Below are 18523 nucleotides of genomic sequence, written 5' to 3'. Positions count from 1 at the left end.
TTGATTTTCCATAATTCAAACATAAAAATGTAACTAATTGTCCTGTCAATATAATATATGGACCACTGAGATTCCAAGCATCAGTTTTAATATCTACATGCAATTAACCTTAAAACTCAAAGACACAAGAATGTAACTTATGCTATACCTGCATTTGAGCTTTGGTCTAAAACAAAACTTTAAAATGTATGTAGACGTGTACTTGCATTGGGGAGCAATGTAAGACCTCTTACAGTTCCAGATCCCATGAACCTTCAGTGCATTTAGGACAAACACAGAATCTGCTGTCTGTCCATATTAAACTACCAATGTAGCCATTTGAGGGGCGGGAGATGAACAAGTTCGCTTGAGCTCGGGTTTGGGAAATATGGGATAAAATTGGGGATAAAATAGAAATGTAAATACACTCAACCCATTTTGCTGCCATGTTGCTCCACGTGTATAAGATAAGAACAGGTGTCTTTGAGCATTTCAAGCCACACATAACCTGCCACAAGGTTTTTATGAACCCACTTTTGCCACATTAATTCAGGTCAGATTTTATAATAAAACAAACTTTTTTTAGGCAGCAGTGCAATATTTTATCATAGTCATGATCGTAGTAATAATAATTATAATAATTAACACTGATATAACACTGCAGTACATTTTGTAATGCATCTTATGTAAGACTTGACTGAAACATTTTATTCCAGAATTTGTAGATCATTAAAATGCTACTGACATAATCCATTTAACTGCATTACATTTTTTATTTAATTATTAAATTTAAAAGCTGGTAATTTACAACACATAATAACATTTTAAGGACCCAAAGCGTCCAATCAGATGCTACCACCATGCCAACAGGTTTTTTGGAAGGGTTGCCAGAAAAGGGTCAATAAATCAATAAAAATAAGCACCTGTAGTTTTCTAAGCAGCACTGAAACAATGCATACAGTATGTGGAGAATAATGCCATTCCCACCATGAAATATGGTGGTGGATATAGCTCAATACATGTATTATTTATTTTATAGTCTTTATTGTTAATCTTTAACAAGGGTGTGAATACTATACTGCAGACACACACCATACTAATCCTCAAATTAATGGATGTGGATGTAGTTTCCTATAACTTCAAGTGAATTCACTTGGTTTTCTGTGAAAGGAAAAGCTTCTTCTCCCCACCTCCAGCACTGCTTGTTTCACACACAAGAATTCTCTAAAATGACAGTTTATATTTTATAAAAGACTGACTAATCAGCCCAGCCGCTTAGTGGCCAAGGGTATTTACTGACCTTTTCCCAAAGAGAAAGGAAGCCCTTGTTCAGGGCAAGGATTCAAGTGTCATTCTGAGATTTAATTTCATGAAAGTTCCAAAATGAACTCCAGGTGTTAACAAGGAGTGCCTGGCAGATCTGATTTGAGGGCACAAACAGAAGGCCCTCTATTAATTTGGGAAAGACTGAGCAATGAAACGCCAGCACTGACAGACTGGTAATCGCACACACACACACACACACACGCGCGCACACGCCCGGGCGGGCGGGCATGCTAAGTGGAACGTGGCAGCATAGGGCCTCTGAACTACAGTACGACAGACGTAGCTCCAGTATCATTCACTGTTCGCCAATGCTGAAAAATGGCATACATAAAAACAGCCTTGTGACGGACACAGGAAACAGGAAATAAGAGAGTTAATACGGCCCTTCTAAAACTGCACACACGTAAACGTCACACACACACCTGCCGTTTCTCTGTATGTGGAAGCTCAGTGGTAGGCCTCCGAGCTTCCCTCCATGTCTGTATCCTGTCTCTTTATCTGCCTCCCTCACTGTCCGCATCCCCCCCCCCACTCCCCCACTCACTCACTCTCCTTATCTCCACACTTGTCCTCACCTCTCTTTCTTTCTCCCGGCTCCCGCTCCTCCCTATCTCCCCACCCCACCCCACCCCACCCCAGCACTGATATCCGGAGATTTGAGACGGGCCGTTTAATTACAGGGCTCTTTCTGGTTAGCGGTAATCACCTGGGCGCGGTGCCGGCCGCGTCCCGCTGACGGGGCGCTTCTCTCGGCGCGCGGCCTGGTTACCGCGGCGGGGCGCGGACCTGGCACCGCTCAGGTGTTCGCTCCACCTGGTTAACCCGCGCCACATCCCCGCGGCCTCGCCAACGTCAAGATAGGGAGCGCGTGACAGCTCAGGGAACGGGCCGCCTCTCCCTTATCTTCGGTTCGTTATGCCGACAACCAGTTAACGGGCCCCGGGGCATTATGGGTAAAGGCTTCAAGAGCTGCCGGCCACTCACGGCACACACAGACCGGGGGCTCCGACCTCCCACAAATGGGTTTGCCATGTATCCTCAGGAATAAATAAAAGCAATTTCATTTCAGCCACTGAGCTGCTGGATCTGCCAGGCGATAAACCCAATAAGACAGAGGTGGGCAGTGGGGTTTAAGAGCCCTCCAAACTCATAAAGTGAGCTTAAGGTTATTATCTGGCTGCTACAAGTCAAAGCCAGGCTGGGACTGCAGGCAGGGGTGTGTGGAGGTTTTGTGAGGGACGATGAGGTTCTGGCAGATTGGCTATAGTCCACTGCCTCTCATTCAGATAAGCACATAAACCTACTGTGGATAAACCTCATTACTGGGGATCAACAAGCATTGCAGTAAAAAATCATACACAGCCACACACACACACACACGCACACACACACGTGCACACATACGGCCCACACACACACACACACACAGCCACACACACACGCGCACACACACGCACATGCACATACACACACTCACACGCACACGCACATGCACACACTCACACACACACACAAATTGATGAGATGCAATGTTTTATCCTTTGCCAAGGTGTGCCGTGTGCCGAATAACAATAGGCTTCAAAAAATGGGAGAGAGAGAGCGATGGAGGCTGAAAATTAATACAGAGGGATGAACAAAAAAAGAAGTGCAGGGATGGGATGGGACTGTCCTAGCCAGTTCTCCTTGAAAACTAATTGTGTGTCTGTGAGGCACCCTACATTTCAATTTCACCCTCGCCAGGCTATTACAGAGTGCCAGGCAACCAGGCGTCCCAAAAAACACAGCCCCCTCTTCCTTGGCAGCTCTTTCTCCAGCTGTAGGTATCCGTGACATCCCTGATGACATCACAGAACAACCTTCAGATGGGATAATCCTGCCTGTCAGTCTCGTCGTAAAAGCACACGTCATAAGGTCAGCGCACCCCAAGGACAATCTCTGTCTCCCTCTAAAAAACAAAAATCCCTGTCCCAACTCCCAGTGCCTATCTGCAGGGAGAGACAGAGGTATGCTTCACAGAGACCACTCAGAGACAGAGTCAGACAGAGACTGCTCACAGAGACAGAGACCACTCACTGAGTCAGGCAGAGACCGCTCAGAGACAGAGACCGCTCACTGAGTCAGACAGAGACTGCTCACAGAGACAGAGACCACTCACTGAGTCAGGCAGAGACTGCGCACAGAAACAGAGACCACTCACTGAGTCAGGCAGAGACTGCTCAGAGACAGAGACCGCTCAGTGAGTCAGACAGAGACCGCTCACTGAGTCAGACAGAGACTGCTCATGCAGTCATTATTAATATTTGCTTTCAAAGCAGATCCCTGTACCCAGGGTGAGTTACAGCCAGCTGTTTATATATCTATCCATTTATAAAGCATGAATTTTATGGTAATTCAGCTTAATTTCAAGGCTACAATGGCAGTGCTGGAATTCAAACCAGCAACACCTTCAGTTTCTCAATAAGAGGGAAGGTGAGCCAAAGGAAGGTCTTTGAAGTGTGGAGAGACATGGCTTCCCATCAAACCACAGGGAGCATGAGGAATGGTAAAGATGTTCACAGCGAGACAGACAACCTCAATTCCGCCACGGCACAGCCGTTCCCACGGCAATACTGACGACACCATCTATCCCTGGTTGGTTTATTACCACTGGAGCCACTATTATGCAGGCACCATCCACCTCTCAGACACCCGACTGCACACACGTCCAAACCGCACACTGCCCACTCCATCTCCGCCCCCTTCCTGCCCCATCGCATTACGAGAGCGGAAAGATTTCACTCGGCGCCAAAATAAATTAAATTGCATGATGTAATGAATGGAGGCGATTATCCCGAAAAAGCAACGGCAATATAACCAGCTACGCGGATGAGCAGAGGAATCCCTCAGGATCGTATTCTGAGTTAATGCTGCATTTCTCCCTCTCTCCTCCATCCCACCCCCGCCCCCCTCCCGTCTCCATTTTTCTCACCACCACCGTCTCACTTGCTTCCTGCCTCTCTCTCTCCCTGACAGACTCCCACAGACTGTTGGTAATTGCATGATGCAGAGCAACAGAGTAAAAAATGGTGCACCGTGGACTTGTGGGAAATTAGTCCGAATTCCCACCAGTCGCCCCATTACAGCAGTCCTGTCCTCCCCCATCTCTCAACCCACCTTTTCAATTATCTTATTCCATCTTACCACCAAACACCAAACTCTAAAGAGCATTTCAGATCCATGCAGCAATAATCTCAAGGCCATCCAACATGCTAAGCCAAGAAATCCATCCAACCTCCATCAAGACAGCCAGCCAATTGCAGGATATGACATCAGAGTTCATGCAGCCCAATTTGATCATATCAGAGGAGAAGCAGCCAAAGTAAGCTCACGCAGTCTCTACAACTAATACTACAGTCTATGAGCTCAGAATATATCGAAGACAAATCACAAGTAATGTCAAAGACAAACTCCCACACAATGTAAGGGTGTCATTCGAAGGCGATGCACTGCAATGCTAAACTCATGAACTCATACAGCAGAAACAGTCAAAACTAACATAAGCAGCAGAGTAAAGCAAGTCGACGCAGCCCGACGAAACGAATGGACCGTGCCTGCTGTTTTTAAGAAGGTTTCTCAGGCCCTAAATTAAAGCCATTCTTTACCGCCCCGCGCCGCGGCGAGCCGAGCTCGTCTCGGGAACATGCCTCGCGGGCCGGCGGCACTCCGGCGGGTCGATAACGCGCCCACGCAGCGCTGGCGCGGCGGACAGACGTTCCACGGGCCCGTGCCTGCTACGGGTAGGGCCGCGAATAACGCCAAGCAAATTAGCAACCGCAGATATCAATCACCACGACGACTCATTTTAACCTGGAGTCAGAGAGCAGCGAGCGTTAGGTAAGATAAGAAAAAAAAGAAAGAAAAGAAGAGGGGTGGGGGTGGGGGTGGGGGCGGTGCGGCTGAAGAGGCAGAATTTTATTTCCTTTGCATTCGGAACATTTACATTCTGAGGGAGATTTTCTGCCGGGAGAGGTCAGCCGTTACAAGAAGAGGACGGTCCACAGGCTGTCTCCTGAAGCTCCAGCCCGTGTTCCCACTTCAATTACCGCCCTGACCGTCACGCAGATACACATCAACCCCGTCCGTCGCGTCCCCCGGGCACAGTAAAGACACTTGTCCCTGTGTCGGGCTACACTTAACACTATCAGCCAGTGAAGTCCCGCTTCACACAGGAAGCACAGCCCTGTCACATCCCCGCCCGGGCTGTTCGCAGTTTAACGCCGACGAGCTCGGCGACAGGCGGGGGGCGGAGCAGTCAGCGGGGGCGCGGAGGCAGAGAGGTGGCGCCAGGGCTGGGACACGCTACGCGGCCTACGCGGAAGGTGACACGGTAACAGCAGCCGGAGTCAGGAACCGCCTTCCATACCCCGCCTCGCTCTGACAGATACACTGTGATGAACGGACAAGCGCGTCTCACGGAGAGAGAGAGAGAGAGAGAGAGAGACAGGGCTGAGCGTGTGTCACAGACAGAGCTCAGGCGCCGAGACAGACGAGAGAGAGAGACAGGTGAAGGTGTGAGAGAGATAGTCAACAGGTGGAAAGCGGGTAAAAGGGTGAAAGACGAGTGAGAGGGTGAGAAAAACAAGCAGTGTGAGCCAGAGAGTGGAAAAGCAAGTAAGAAGGTGAGAGAGAGGTGAGAGGATGAGTTATTGTTGAAAGTGCACAGCATTAAAGGGGACCATATACAATGTGTCAAATACACAAATATGTCAATGTTTAACACAACCAGTATTTTGCCTAGGTTACTATGGGGGACCATATCTGTCAAAAGAATGGGGCGACCCACAAGGTTCAGTGTTGGAACCTTGTCCGTTGTCCTATATGTAAATGACATTAGTAAGCAAAACAGAAGCATTCAAGAGGGAAGCATGCAGTTTAATAATGCTATAGCACAGTAAGATATCAATATGATCCACTCAAAGGAAATCATTTAGCGCATAAATATAATGCAAGCGTTAACCAATGTATAATTGTAGATAGTGACAATAAGAATGTAACGTTAGAAATCTATCTACTTTCTACTACTACTCTATGTTCTTTCGACATAATCTTTCGTTTGCTGCCTCAAAACAATGCACTGCATAAAATGTACAGAAGAAGTTAAATGATGTTGTGCTAAGCCCAAAAAAATGTTTTGGAAGGGTCACATTTAGAAATCTATGTACCATTTTGATCAAAAAACAATTTAAAAATATACAATTAATTGTTTTAGTTTTTAATGATGGACTAATTGGTGTCAGATCTGAGAACACACAATGTGTGCATTAAGAGACTGCAGGAATGACACGTTAATGCCTGGCTGCATCGTTACAATACTGTCTCAAAACCAATCAGGCAGGACCAGAATCTAACCCACCGGGTAGATTTAATGCAAATGAATCTTGTTGACTGGATAAAAGAGAGCAGCACCTTTGTCTTTGTCTCTGTTGAACACTTTGTTCTGTGCTTGTGTTCTTGCAGCCGGCTGTGTAATTAAACTTGCTTATCTTCTCTTACAAAGATCAGGTCTGTCTCTTCATTAATACAGAGATTATTTTACTCTGATCGATATTCTGGATTGACCGACAGTAGCTTATTTGTCATTATAATGAAATCAAGTGCTTATGTTCTTAAGAACCAGACAGAAAGTAGCGCCCTGTCTTTCACCAACCAGAGCCATCTGGGGCCACTGTGTGCCACATAATGTCGGTCCGCGTGATTGGCTAATCCACCAGGGTTGGCTGTCAGTTGCTCGTCTCCAACTCTAGTCATGAACAGAGCTCTCGTGGGAATCGGCAGACTTGCACATTACAATCATTGTCAAAGCAAATAAGACCCTAGCAGTTCCAATCCATCCAGCCAAAGACAGAAGGGGAACAACAGGCAAGGGGAGATATGAACAGGATGTTCAGCCAACAACGTCATATCTCCGCAGAATCAATTTGAGAAACAGCCTTGATTGAATCTGATGGGTTTTGCCTCCATCTCACCAGTTTCACCAATATCCTCAGCTACAGTAGCTCCCGCCTGTATTCTAAAAGCTTGTGAGTTTGAGAATAAGGCTGAATTTCTTTTCACCAGGCCACTATTTATAGAGGAAGATTCAGGGATGATGAGGTATCCTACCTTCATGACGATGAAGATGACTAGGGTGACGAAGATGTTGACGTTTGGGTGTTTCCAAGCTTCGGAATGGCCGATGTAGTCAAACTCTTCAGCAATGCCCTGCTTGGCCCAGGTGCGGTTGTCAAGCAGAGTTACCAGCGACTCTTTCTGCGTGAGCTGGAGGTTGAACACACACATCGCATGATTCACTCTCAGACAACACTTCATCCTGCTGCTGTCTTGGTGAAGCACAGATTCATTTCAGTGCTTCCATGTATTATGAACTCTAATGTCTAGTCAATAACTTGATAATCTGGATAACTGTAGGATGAAGACCTTGTTCACACCCACACCTTATTTAGTTTGACAGGCAGTAACACATTTCACTGTTCCATTGTGGTTTTCTTTGTAATAAATACAGGACTGGAACAAAAGGGCTCTCTTGAGGAAATCACAAAGCAACTGGAGTAACTCTTGGCACCTTAAAGACTAAACATGTTACTTAAGCATTGGAAGCAGAAAGTGAAGCAACTGTCCACTGCACACAGTACGTGTGCTCAACCATGCTTCCTGATCACGCACAAATAAACAGCACCACAGCAGGTTTCACTAATTGCTTTTTGAAGGACTGAAGCCTTGCCTTTACCCTTGTTTTTATTAATCCTGTATTTGTTCACCAGAAGCCTGAACTGTGTGCAGGTGAACAGGTTCAGATTCTGTTCATATGAAACATTCTGTTCAATTTTATGAAAGATAGCAGTAGGAACAGCCATGAGAATCTCATCAGAACAGGGTCTCCAACGAGGTCTCCAAAGAACAGGGCTGAGGGTTAAGATCCTGGACAGGCTCCAGCCAAAGCATGAAAGTTGAGGTGACACCCGTGGCCAGGAATAACACGGAGGGACGCTCCTCTCCTCCATCATTATCATAATTCAGACGAGGAGAAAGCCAACAGTAATAAAACCTGAACAAATGGAATATGGCGCTTGCTGCTCCTGCAGAAGGCTGATAAATGAGGTGCATGTTTTATTTAGCTGTGAGTAGACAAGAGCAAGATTTCAGAGTGAGTAATGCAGACTGGCCGAGCATATTCACTGGAGAAATGGAGAGGGAGAGACCGGGAGGAAGACAAAGAGAGCGGTCACATTTTTAAAAAATATTGTCGGCGACGCAAATGAAAACATTAGCAATAGCAATAACAGGCCAGTGAAAAAACATCATTTGTACTACATCTCAGGGAGAACAGTAATAGCCTGAAGCATGTCTGTGTGTGTGTGTGTGTGTGTGTGTGTGTGTGTGTGTATAAATCTGTGTGGGAGGGGAGATATAGTATAGTACGCAAGCTCTACTCACAATACCCCTGACCTGGCAAAAAAGCTGTGAGACTCCCCTGCCTCAGTCTCTGGGAGCTTCCGCAGATATGGCTGTTAATTCAGCTAATTAGACAGGCCACAGTATGAAAGCTGAACGGAGATGCAACAGGGGGCTCATTTGTCAGTCTCTAACAGTCCCTAAAGCACACAGCACAGCCAGGCCAAAGGAAAGCTGCACAGTGTTTACTCTCCTTCTCTTTCATCCACACTCTCTGTCTTTCTCCCACTCCTCACTCCTTGCTTCTCCTCCTGTCTGCCTCACAGTATGACAGGGAAACCAAGTATCTATGCGGGCATCACTTTAACCCCTCCCCGACCCCCCAACTAGCCCACTGCTAGCATGGGCACCAGATCCCTGATGGAACACCACCTATTTCTTACGCTTCCAGCCATGAACTGTCCAAACCCGGGGGGAAAGGTCAGAGTGGACACCAGCAGGGTGACCAGGGCGGGGTACAGCAACCGTCTGAGGGAGAGAGACAGTGATGTCACAGGGCATCCACACCAACCGGTAACATGTGCTTCCTACCCAAACCCAACCCCAACCATCTCTGTGTAACGTTCCCTCACCAGCAGAGTTCCATTTCTTTCACATTGCCTGGAAACTTCTACTGCACATTCACAGGAATCATTGAATAGCCTGTCATAGCCCATCCAACCCTATTTCTGGTGCATGGGCACATACGGCACCAATCATGGCCATCATAGATGTACCTGCAGTTAGGAGTTGTGATAGAGACAAGGCTCCTGCACTGCAGGACTGTGTGTTACATTATCACTCACTTCTTCATCAGGAACTTGTTGATGGTTTTCTGCTTCCGGATGAACTGGACTATCAGTCTGTTCAAGTACACAAAGAGGGCACCCCCAAAACCACTGGCAATCCTGGAGGGAGAGAGAGAGAGACAGACAGAGAGAGAGAAGATGGAGAGTCCAGAGTCAGACTAGAAGAGCACACTCAAGCCTAACCATGTCTGTGTCAGTCATCTTTACAATACATCTTTACAAAAGTCTGTGTTGCGTTTGCACAACATTAAAACAGAAGAGGGAGACAAAGCACAAACACACAAACAGAAGGGAGAGAACAAACGCTGTCTACAGCCAGAATGCCCCCTAGAGACCCCTGGGACCAGGCAGTGCGGAGGGGATGGAGACCTATCTGACCTCACATCATTTCACCTAATGGGATCCCACACAGCCATGCGAGTGGGAGAGAGAAGCGCGCTCGCCCTGCCCGCACTACGCCATTTAATCAGAGAGCACAGCATCCAAAAGCAAACGTTTAGCTTCTTTTAACCAGATGAAAAGAAATGGCTTCTTCTGAAGCCACGTTGTATTCGAGCCAGCCGAGGGGATCCAGAGCGCTCCTGTGTGGGAAGAAAGCTCCCAATGACATGAAAAGCAAACCAGGAAAGGGGGAAAGGATTTTCTGCTTTTCAATGCCCACACACGGTGAGACACATTGATATCCTTTCATCCACTGGCAAAAAAAGTCAAATAAAATAAGACACGACCATTGAATGCATGTGGTATGACGATGTTGTTTGTGTACACTTCACAAAGGGAAACTGGTTATGGCTAGCACCTGTCAGGACCTACCCAATGACAGCAAAGGCTGGGAGCTCCTGAAGGTCAAAGGGGAAGTCGAGTCGGAAACGAGTTTTGAAAAGAGCGGTGATGGTCTCTGTGGAGGGGAGAGAAGGAAGCTGATAAACTTCTACTGGTTGAGTTCACATTCACAATGCACCAATCAGACCGAAACACAGTATAAATCACACAGTCCAGAGAATACAATCTCACACAGTCTTGTGTATGTTCTCACACACGTGCAAATACACACATACACGCACATAAAGAATGGTTTCCTCAGAGACAAACACACACACATACACACACACACACACACGCATGCACGCGCACACACACACATACTCACCCTCATCTCTGTTCCACACAGCCAGTACTCGGAAGATGAAGGCACTGAATGTGGCAGCAAAAAATCCTCTCCAGTAGTTCCTCACAGCAAAGAAGGTTGAGGTTACCTCAATACTGAAGAGAACACCTACACACACGCAATCATACACACACACACACACACGCGCACACACACACACACACACACACACACACACACAGTTAATTATCTCTCCAGGTAGGCAGTCTTTACTTCAACAGGAGATTGATTATGAACAGATGCTCAACATCTACCGTAGCAGTCCGTTTACCCCAGTTCTTCTCCTAATTTGGAATTCACAGTTGTAATGCGCACGTGCTCATTCGTGAAAGCTCCTCTGTGAATTTGGGATGAGCGTGAGCTCTCCTCCAGAACACCACACGTTAAGCCCTAGCTCATTTTCACTCCCCAGTTCACCAGCTAAGCTCACAGCCGTTGAGCTGGAGGAGGATGTACCACCATGGGAAGCTTGTGCAGGCAGAAGGGTAAGTGTGGAGACCAAGACCTCCCACCAAATGAGACCCCTCCCTCCCAGGGAAAAACTGCAGCCTAATATGCCCCGCTCCATAAGACTACCAGCCACAGCCTACACTGACAGGGCCTTATTTTACACCAAACCATGCAGCCCGCCACACTAAAACAGTGCCTTTAAAGGATGAGTTATCTACACCTAAAAAAACGAATGCATGATTACTCCCTCTGGCATATAATCATCCTTTTTTACAAATCACACTCCCAATCAATGTTCTCCTTAGGGCAGAATCACATACAAAATACGTTATTACTTTGATTCTAGCTTTTTTCACTAATATTCCGACATTTGCAGATGAAACAATCGCTTTGTGTCTACATGAGGGAAATGAATAATAACTTCATTATAAATCACAACTCTCTACAGTATTTCACGGCTTTCTCTTCAGTTGTTTTTTTTTTTTTTTTTTGCCTTGTAGCCACACACATATTTAAATGTATTAATAGTGGATATCTTGAAGAAGCCTTTAATTGAACTGAGAAAAATGCTTCTGCTTGGACTGACCTCCGATGGGGGCAGCAAAGCAGCACCCCACCCCGACCGCACAGGCGGCCGCCAGCATCTCGATGTTCCGCGACTCGTTCTGAAACAAGCAAGAGAACACGAATGAGCAAACTCTGAACATTTGAACACGACGCTGGGATTAAGCCTGAGAAGGAGAGGGGATGACATGGTAAGATGGAACTCTGGAACAGATGGGATGGAAGGATGCAGATACATTATATGACCAAAAGTATCTGGACACCCCTTGGTTTGGGGCTGATTTTCATGGTTTGGGCTAGGCCCCTTAGTTCCAGTGTGCAATCACATTTTAGATGGTTCTGAGCTTCCCCAACAGTTTGAGGAAGGCCCACTCCTGTTTCAGCATGACAATGCTCCTGAGCACACTGAAGGGTCCGTATAGAAATGGTTTAGTTGAGAACAGTGTGGAAGAGCTTGACTGGCCTGCACAGAGCCCTGACTTAAACCCCATCCAAAACCTCTGGGATCAACTGAAAAGCCAACTGCGAGCCAGGCCTAATCGGCCAATCAGTGCCCAACCTCACCAATGCTCTTCTGGCTGAATGGAAGCAAATCCCTGCAGAAATGCTCCAATATCTAGTATAAAGCCTTCCCAAAAGAGCGGAGGTTGTCATAACAGCAACATGGGGACCAACTACATATTAATGACCATAATTCTGGCTGACTTGCTGGGTGTCAGGTTTCCACATACTTTTGGCCATACAGGGTAGGTAGCTACGACACTGGGAGAGAATGCAACACAAAACCAGCAAGGAACGGTGAGAAAGTGGGCTGGGACACAATGCTGGGATGAAACAGTGAGACAGAGGACTGAACATCAGGCAGCCTTGTGCATACAGGTCTCATGTACTTTACCTTGTTTTCAATTAAGCTCTCCTCCTTGGACAGCACGTGATTCAGAGAGAGACAGGAAGTGAATACACCTGGACATTCCAATCACAAATCAGCCACACCCACTCATAATTTAATCGTACTCATCCTATGTCCGTAGCAGGAGATACCCTCATGTGTACATAGTGAGTAAAGCTATTTCAAAGTGAAATTAGGGTGAATGAGAGTTCCTGCTGTAACAGAGAAAGCGCGCCGCGTTCGCTGCAGATACAGCACCCGACGATCCCTGCAGGGTGAAGCGAAATTCTGCTCGCTGCCAAACTTTGCTCATGAATATTCGATGCCATGCAGCAAACGGATACTGTACGCAATGCACAGAATGGGGGGGTGGGGGTAGAGCGAGAGTGAGAGAGGAGGATTTAAAGTCTTTAAAGCGGGGCCGTGGGGCTGAGGGGGGATCATGCCTTCAGAAGACGGAGATGAGAGCGATTCCTTCACAAGGAGGGATGTTTTCCACTTTCTTCACTCCGTCCCTATAGGTTACTGTGAGTGAAGCCTGTTCTTTAAACTCTTCATTTCTTCATGTATCCCCCCTTGCTCTCTCTCTCCATTTCTCTCCCTCCCTCTCTCTCTCCCCCTTCCCCCCAGCCTCCACCGCTCTCCCCATCTCAGCACCGCTGCTACTTCCTTGATTCCCGCCATTCTCTCTACCTCCTCTCCCCATCACTTTCTCTCCCTCTGTCAGCCCCCCCTCCCCCTTCTTGTGTTATGCAGTTGTTTACAAGAGGATAGGGATCGGAGCTCTGTGATTCTGGCTGTTTACCGATCAGGCGGTAATTACTCTGTACCCCTGCACAGTGAAGCACAACTTCAGGGACCGTCACAGAGGCAGCAATGCAGAACACACACACACACACACACACAAACACACACACACACACACGCACGCACAAACACAGACACACATGCACAAACACGCATGTACACACACATACACACATACACACGCACACGCACACACACAGACACTCACGCACACACGCACATACACACACGCATGTACACACACGCATGTACACACACGTACTCACACACACGCACACACACACACACACACACACACACGCACACAAGGTTAATTACCTCCCTAGGTAGCCAATCTTTTACTGGCTGATCTGGAGGCAGTTGTATAAACAAACACATTTTAAAATCAATCTTCAGAACATAACTGGCCTTTTCACCTCAAAGCACCATCACAAGGTTTCCTTTCCCAACATCTGAGAAGTTCTTTACAACTACTAAATATTACAAAGTACAACTTTGCTTTGATTGCCCGGAGGCACACTGGCTTGGGAAAATCATGAAAGTGTGAAGACCAAAAGGCAAAAATCCCTCCCAGATTTTTACTGAGATTTCTGTAAAATGTAAAAATATACCATGATACTACTCTGTGAAGGACCATGAAAGATGGTCAAAGAGCTCTGTAGAACTGTCCCCTTAACAGAAGTATCCATAGGGGTGGTACTTGATAAATAACTTTTAAAATAAACCTTATGAAATACATTTCAGTAATTTCTCTTTCTTGAAAAATAAAATGAAAATTCAATTGTTTATTTGCTGAACTGCAGTTTACACTGTTTGAAAAAAAAACACAATTAGTGCAACCTTTGATGAAAACAAAGCCTCAGTGCGTAATCAGATCTTCACAACTTAAAAAAGCTGAGAAGGCAAGTAAGGCTGGCAGAAATGTCAGATATACTGTATGTCAATCTCCAAACCAGGGCCAGTGGTACTATTCTTTGGGGTGAAACACGTAGAACAGGCTTAGAGCAAACCTTGAGCAAAATTAGAACACGTATTGGACATGATCAGGTATGGCACAGGTGAAGACCCAGTGTTGAGCAGATATAAGATACACACAGAGCGACAAAGGTTGAGTTACAGGACAGGCGTAGAGCAAGACTGATATGCGTAGATTAGGAGCAGATTAGGTATAGAGCTGCAGTAACCAACCCTGTTCCTGGAGATCTACCATCCTGTAGGTTTTCAACTCTAATTTGGCACAGCAGACTCTACTAATTAGCAGCTCAATGCAGATCTCTAGCTGTTAAAGGAGATGTGCTTTTGTAAGGGCTGGAGTGAAAAGCTACAGGACGGAGGATGTCCAGGAGCAGGGCTGGTCGCCACAGGTACAGAGCACAGTGGACTGCGTGAAGCCTCGCTCACCTCGTAGATCCCACCGAAGAGAGACATGAACTTGCTGAGCAGAGCCGCGCACAGGCTGGCAATATGGACGAATGGGCCCTGTGAAGAGAGGGGGAAAAAAATGTTTACATTGTTTCTTTGTACCGCAGACGCGCGCAGGGCGACGGAAGCCCGAACCGTACACCGCCCGCGTTCGGAAGCTCGCCCGCTCGCGTCGGCCGAGCACGACGGCAGCGTAGCCCGCCAAACCGCGGCGGAACACCGCAGCCCTGGTTAGGCCCGGAGGGACCAGCGGGGCTCCTCGCCTGGAGGGACCCCTCCATCTGAAGGGCCCGCCGGGGCCCTCATTAACTCCGGCGAGCGATCCGAAAGGCCCCGGAGACGGGCTGGGGGGGGCGGCAGATGCCGGCGGTCCCCGGCGACCGTCGGCAAGCTGATGTCACTCCGCCATCCGACCAAACAACAGCTGGGTCCGACAACAATAACAACAACTGTGTACCGTGTGCTCACTTCCAGGGATGTCTGGCACTGCCCGCTGTGTGCATATGTGCGGCAGGCGAGCACCTTTCTCTCCATTCACAGGAGAGGTGACCTACAATCATCAGTCTGAGCTAACTAGGCTTAAATGTGCTTAAGCAGCACGGCACTGCGGGGACTGGGAGGGGGGAGAGGAGGCAGCGAACTTTCCACTGACAGCTAGAGTTTCAAGATGAACAACCGAACGCAGTGTTCTATGAGAAGATCAAAAAGAGAACAAAAACTGCCGTGGTAGGACAAAAGCAGGACAATTTTTCAAGTTAATTAAAAATCACTGAAAAAGAAATCACTTGAGAAATTTGAGAGTTTTTAACACCATACAACATTTACAGACCGGTCTGATGATGGCTATCTGTCACTGCCTGACCCTTGATGGCAGATAAGTATTTGTCAGCGTGAACACTTATGATTTCAGCGAGTCCATCTCTGACAGTCTGCCAGCTCATTCGTAACATCTGTTAATGGTTAGGAAGTACGTTTGCTTCTTAAAGACATCTGTCAGTTCACTCATGTCCCGCCTCTCCCCATGAGGACTTCATCAGCAGGACATCAAGGACTTAACATTACATTGCATTTATCTGGAAGATGCTTTTATACAAAGGTCATTGGAACAACGACAAAACACAGGTCTAATAAGGTACAATACTCATTATGTAACAGTTATTCATAGCCATGAATACACTAAGAGTAACGTTAAGTCAATGATGTTAAGTCTGACTTAAACCACAGCACATGCCCGAGTGCATGCTCTCTGCTTCCTAACATCTGGGTGCCCCGCTGCTCCTCCCTTCTGTAGTCACACATCCCAAATTTAACAGCTTTCCCCCTCAGGCCCCCACCCCAGCGGAGAAATACCCATAAGTCACCCCACTGTTAACTCTGAGCAACAGAATCTTCCCCTGTCCTACACATAAAATATAAGCATGGTGACAAATTAATGTTGTTCTCAGGAAACACAGTTTGTCACCAAACAGTGAACACTGTTATTATTATGAGAACGCTTTTGTGCACTGTGTTTTCAGAGCTGCTGTAACGCGAGCTCTGTTTTCCACCTAATGCCAGGCCGTATTAGCCCTGCCAATCACTAAGAGCGTCAGCGAAATTAATATATGAATCCAATCAAATAAATTATTTAATTGTGCATTTTAAAACGGAACGGAAGGAATGGAGAAGGGAGAGAGCGAGGGAAGAAAAGCAAGAAATAAGAGAAAGGTGTGAAAGGGTTCAGGCCGCTCTCCTGATTGCAGAGCAGCAATAATGATGCAAATCCAGCACTTGTTCAAAGCCCCCCATTTTCTTTTTATAGCCCTGAATCATCAACTAGAGAGCCATTACCATGGCCCACTCACCCCCCCCCCCACCCTACCTCAGACACACACCGCCTGAGCAGCAACCAGACCCGCTCTGCGAGCCCTCTGCACCGTTGCCGTCGGTAACAGGGCCACTGACTCACTCTCGGCCCCTCTGATTGATTGGCTGCCATTGCCGAATGTTCCCGTGCCTCCGTCCCTCCCTCCCTCAGGAAGAAAAGGTGGACGGCGGACGCCACGCGTACAATCTCGCGTCCGGTTTGATCGGGACGGTCAGGATGACGGCAGCGCGGACGCACGCTGGCGGGGCGCACGGGGGTGGGGGGAGGGGGGGATGATTGACAGGTGAGACAGATTGACTGCAGAAAGGCACACGGGAGCGAGCTGGATGAGCGATCCGCCGCCCGCCGCTCCCCAGGTCTCCCAGACAGCTCTCTGGCGGGAAATGGAGCCGCCGGGGAAAGAGAGAGAGACGCCGCCGGGGAAAGAGAGAGAGACGCCGCGGGGTCGCCGGTCACCGGAGAGGCGCGATGACTGACACGGCACCCACGGCAGGCCGCCCACGCTACCCCCTACGCTACCTCCTGCGCTGCCTCCTGCAGACGTCTCAGTGTCTCTCCACTGCCCCGGGAGGGGGCTAACAGGGGGGGTCTCCTCACATCCTGTGACCTTCCCTAAAGCATCGTGCTCCAGTATAACCCTTTCACTCACACCCTCTCCAGAACCCCCTCACTGCACCGCTTTGAGGCCCAACAAAGAAATGGGAAAATTTTACCGAAGACGGAGGATAAAAAATAAAAAGTGAAGAAACAAAAGTTTGATTGTCAATTACTGTTTATATTGAAATGCCACACAAGCTCTAGTTAGGATGGTTTGCAGGGTTTGAGGGGACCGTAAATCTGGGACGTGTGCTCATGGAAGGCTGACTGAGACTGTCCGAGTGTGGGGAGGGAGTCATGGCTCTGAGGGAGAGGCTCATCTGTGCATGCGCACACATGCCATCTGAACAGGGTGGGCCCGTCTTGGCAGGAATTACTAGGGCAGAGGGAGTCTGTGTATGCGTGTGCCTGTGAAGTGGATATAAATATATGAAAATATATTTAGTGCATATAAATATACCCATGAAGCAGAAGGAGGCGTGGGCTCAGATCAGTGCAATGTGAGGAAAGCTGCTGGACCTGCTCTCAAGTGGTGTGTGTGTGTGTGTGTGTGTGTGTGTGTACATGTGGGTATTTGTGTGTGCACGTGCATGTATAGCTATGTGAATGCGCGTATATCTGCATATCTATATGTGTGCACGTATTGGAACACATTTCCTTGCGTGTCTGTCTGTATGCGCATCTGTGCACGCATACACGTGTGGGAGCATGTGCATGAGCGTGTGCGTGTGTGTGTGTGTACCCAAGCGTGGGAGCATGTGGATGTGGTTGTGCATATATGTGTGTGTGTGCACCTGAGCGTGGGAGCATGTGCGTGTGCGTGTGTGTGTGGACCTGAGCGTGGGAGCATGCGTATGTGTGTGTGTGCACCTGAGCGTGGGAGCATGCGTATGTGTGTGTGTGCACCTGAGCGTGGGAGCATGCGTATGTGTGTGTGTGCACCTGAGCGTGGGAGCATGCGTATGTGTGTGTGTGCGCGTGAGCGTGGGAGCATGTGCGTGTGCGTATATGTGTGTGTGTGTGCACCTGAGCGTGGGAGCATGTGCGTGTGCGTATATGTGTGTGTGTGCACCTGAGTGTGGGAGCATATGTGTGTGTGTGTGTGTGTGTGTGTGTGTGCGCGTGAGCGCATACGTGTGTGTGTGTGTGTGTGTGTGTGTGTGCATGAGCGTGGG

At 47.9% G+C, this 18523-nt stretch overlaps 1 protein-coding gene across 7 annotated transcripts in view; it reads right to left on the bottom strand.

Annotated features, from left to right (window-relative positions):
• The window catches only part of clcn2c (chloride channel 2c), a 122372-nt gene that overhangs the window by 24416 nt on the left and 79433 nt on the right, over positions 1–18523 (bottom strand). For all 7 annotated transcript variants that reach the window (XM_035385563.1, XM_035385561.1, XM_035385565.1 and 4 more), the window contains 7 exons: positions 14864–14941; positions 11789–11867; positions 10735–10860; positions 10398–10482; positions 9582–9683; positions 9180–9264; positions 7447–7602 (listed from right to left, as the gene is read on the bottom strand). In XM_035385563.1, coding sequence (XP_035241454.1) covers positions 7447–7602; positions 9180–9264; positions 9582–9683; positions 10398–10482; positions 10735–10860; positions 11789–11867; positions 14864–14941 — 711 coding nt within the window. The remainder of the gene's footprint in view (positions 1–7446; positions 7603–9179; positions 9265–9581; positions 9684–10397; positions 10483–10734; positions 10861–11788; positions 11868–14863; positions 14942–18523) is intronic.

The sequence above is a fragment of the Anguilla anguilla genome, chromosome 12 (genome assembly GCF_013347855.1).
Source record: "Anguilla anguilla isolate fAngAng1 chromosome 12, fAngAng1.pri, whole genome shotgun sequence".
NCBI classification, from domain to species: Eukaryota; Metazoa; Chordata; class Actinopteri; order Anguilliformes; family Anguillidae; genus Anguilla; species Anguilla anguilla.
The sequence above is the reverse complement of the archived record's forward strand: the minus strand, read 5'-3'. Positions and strand labels throughout refer to the sequence as shown.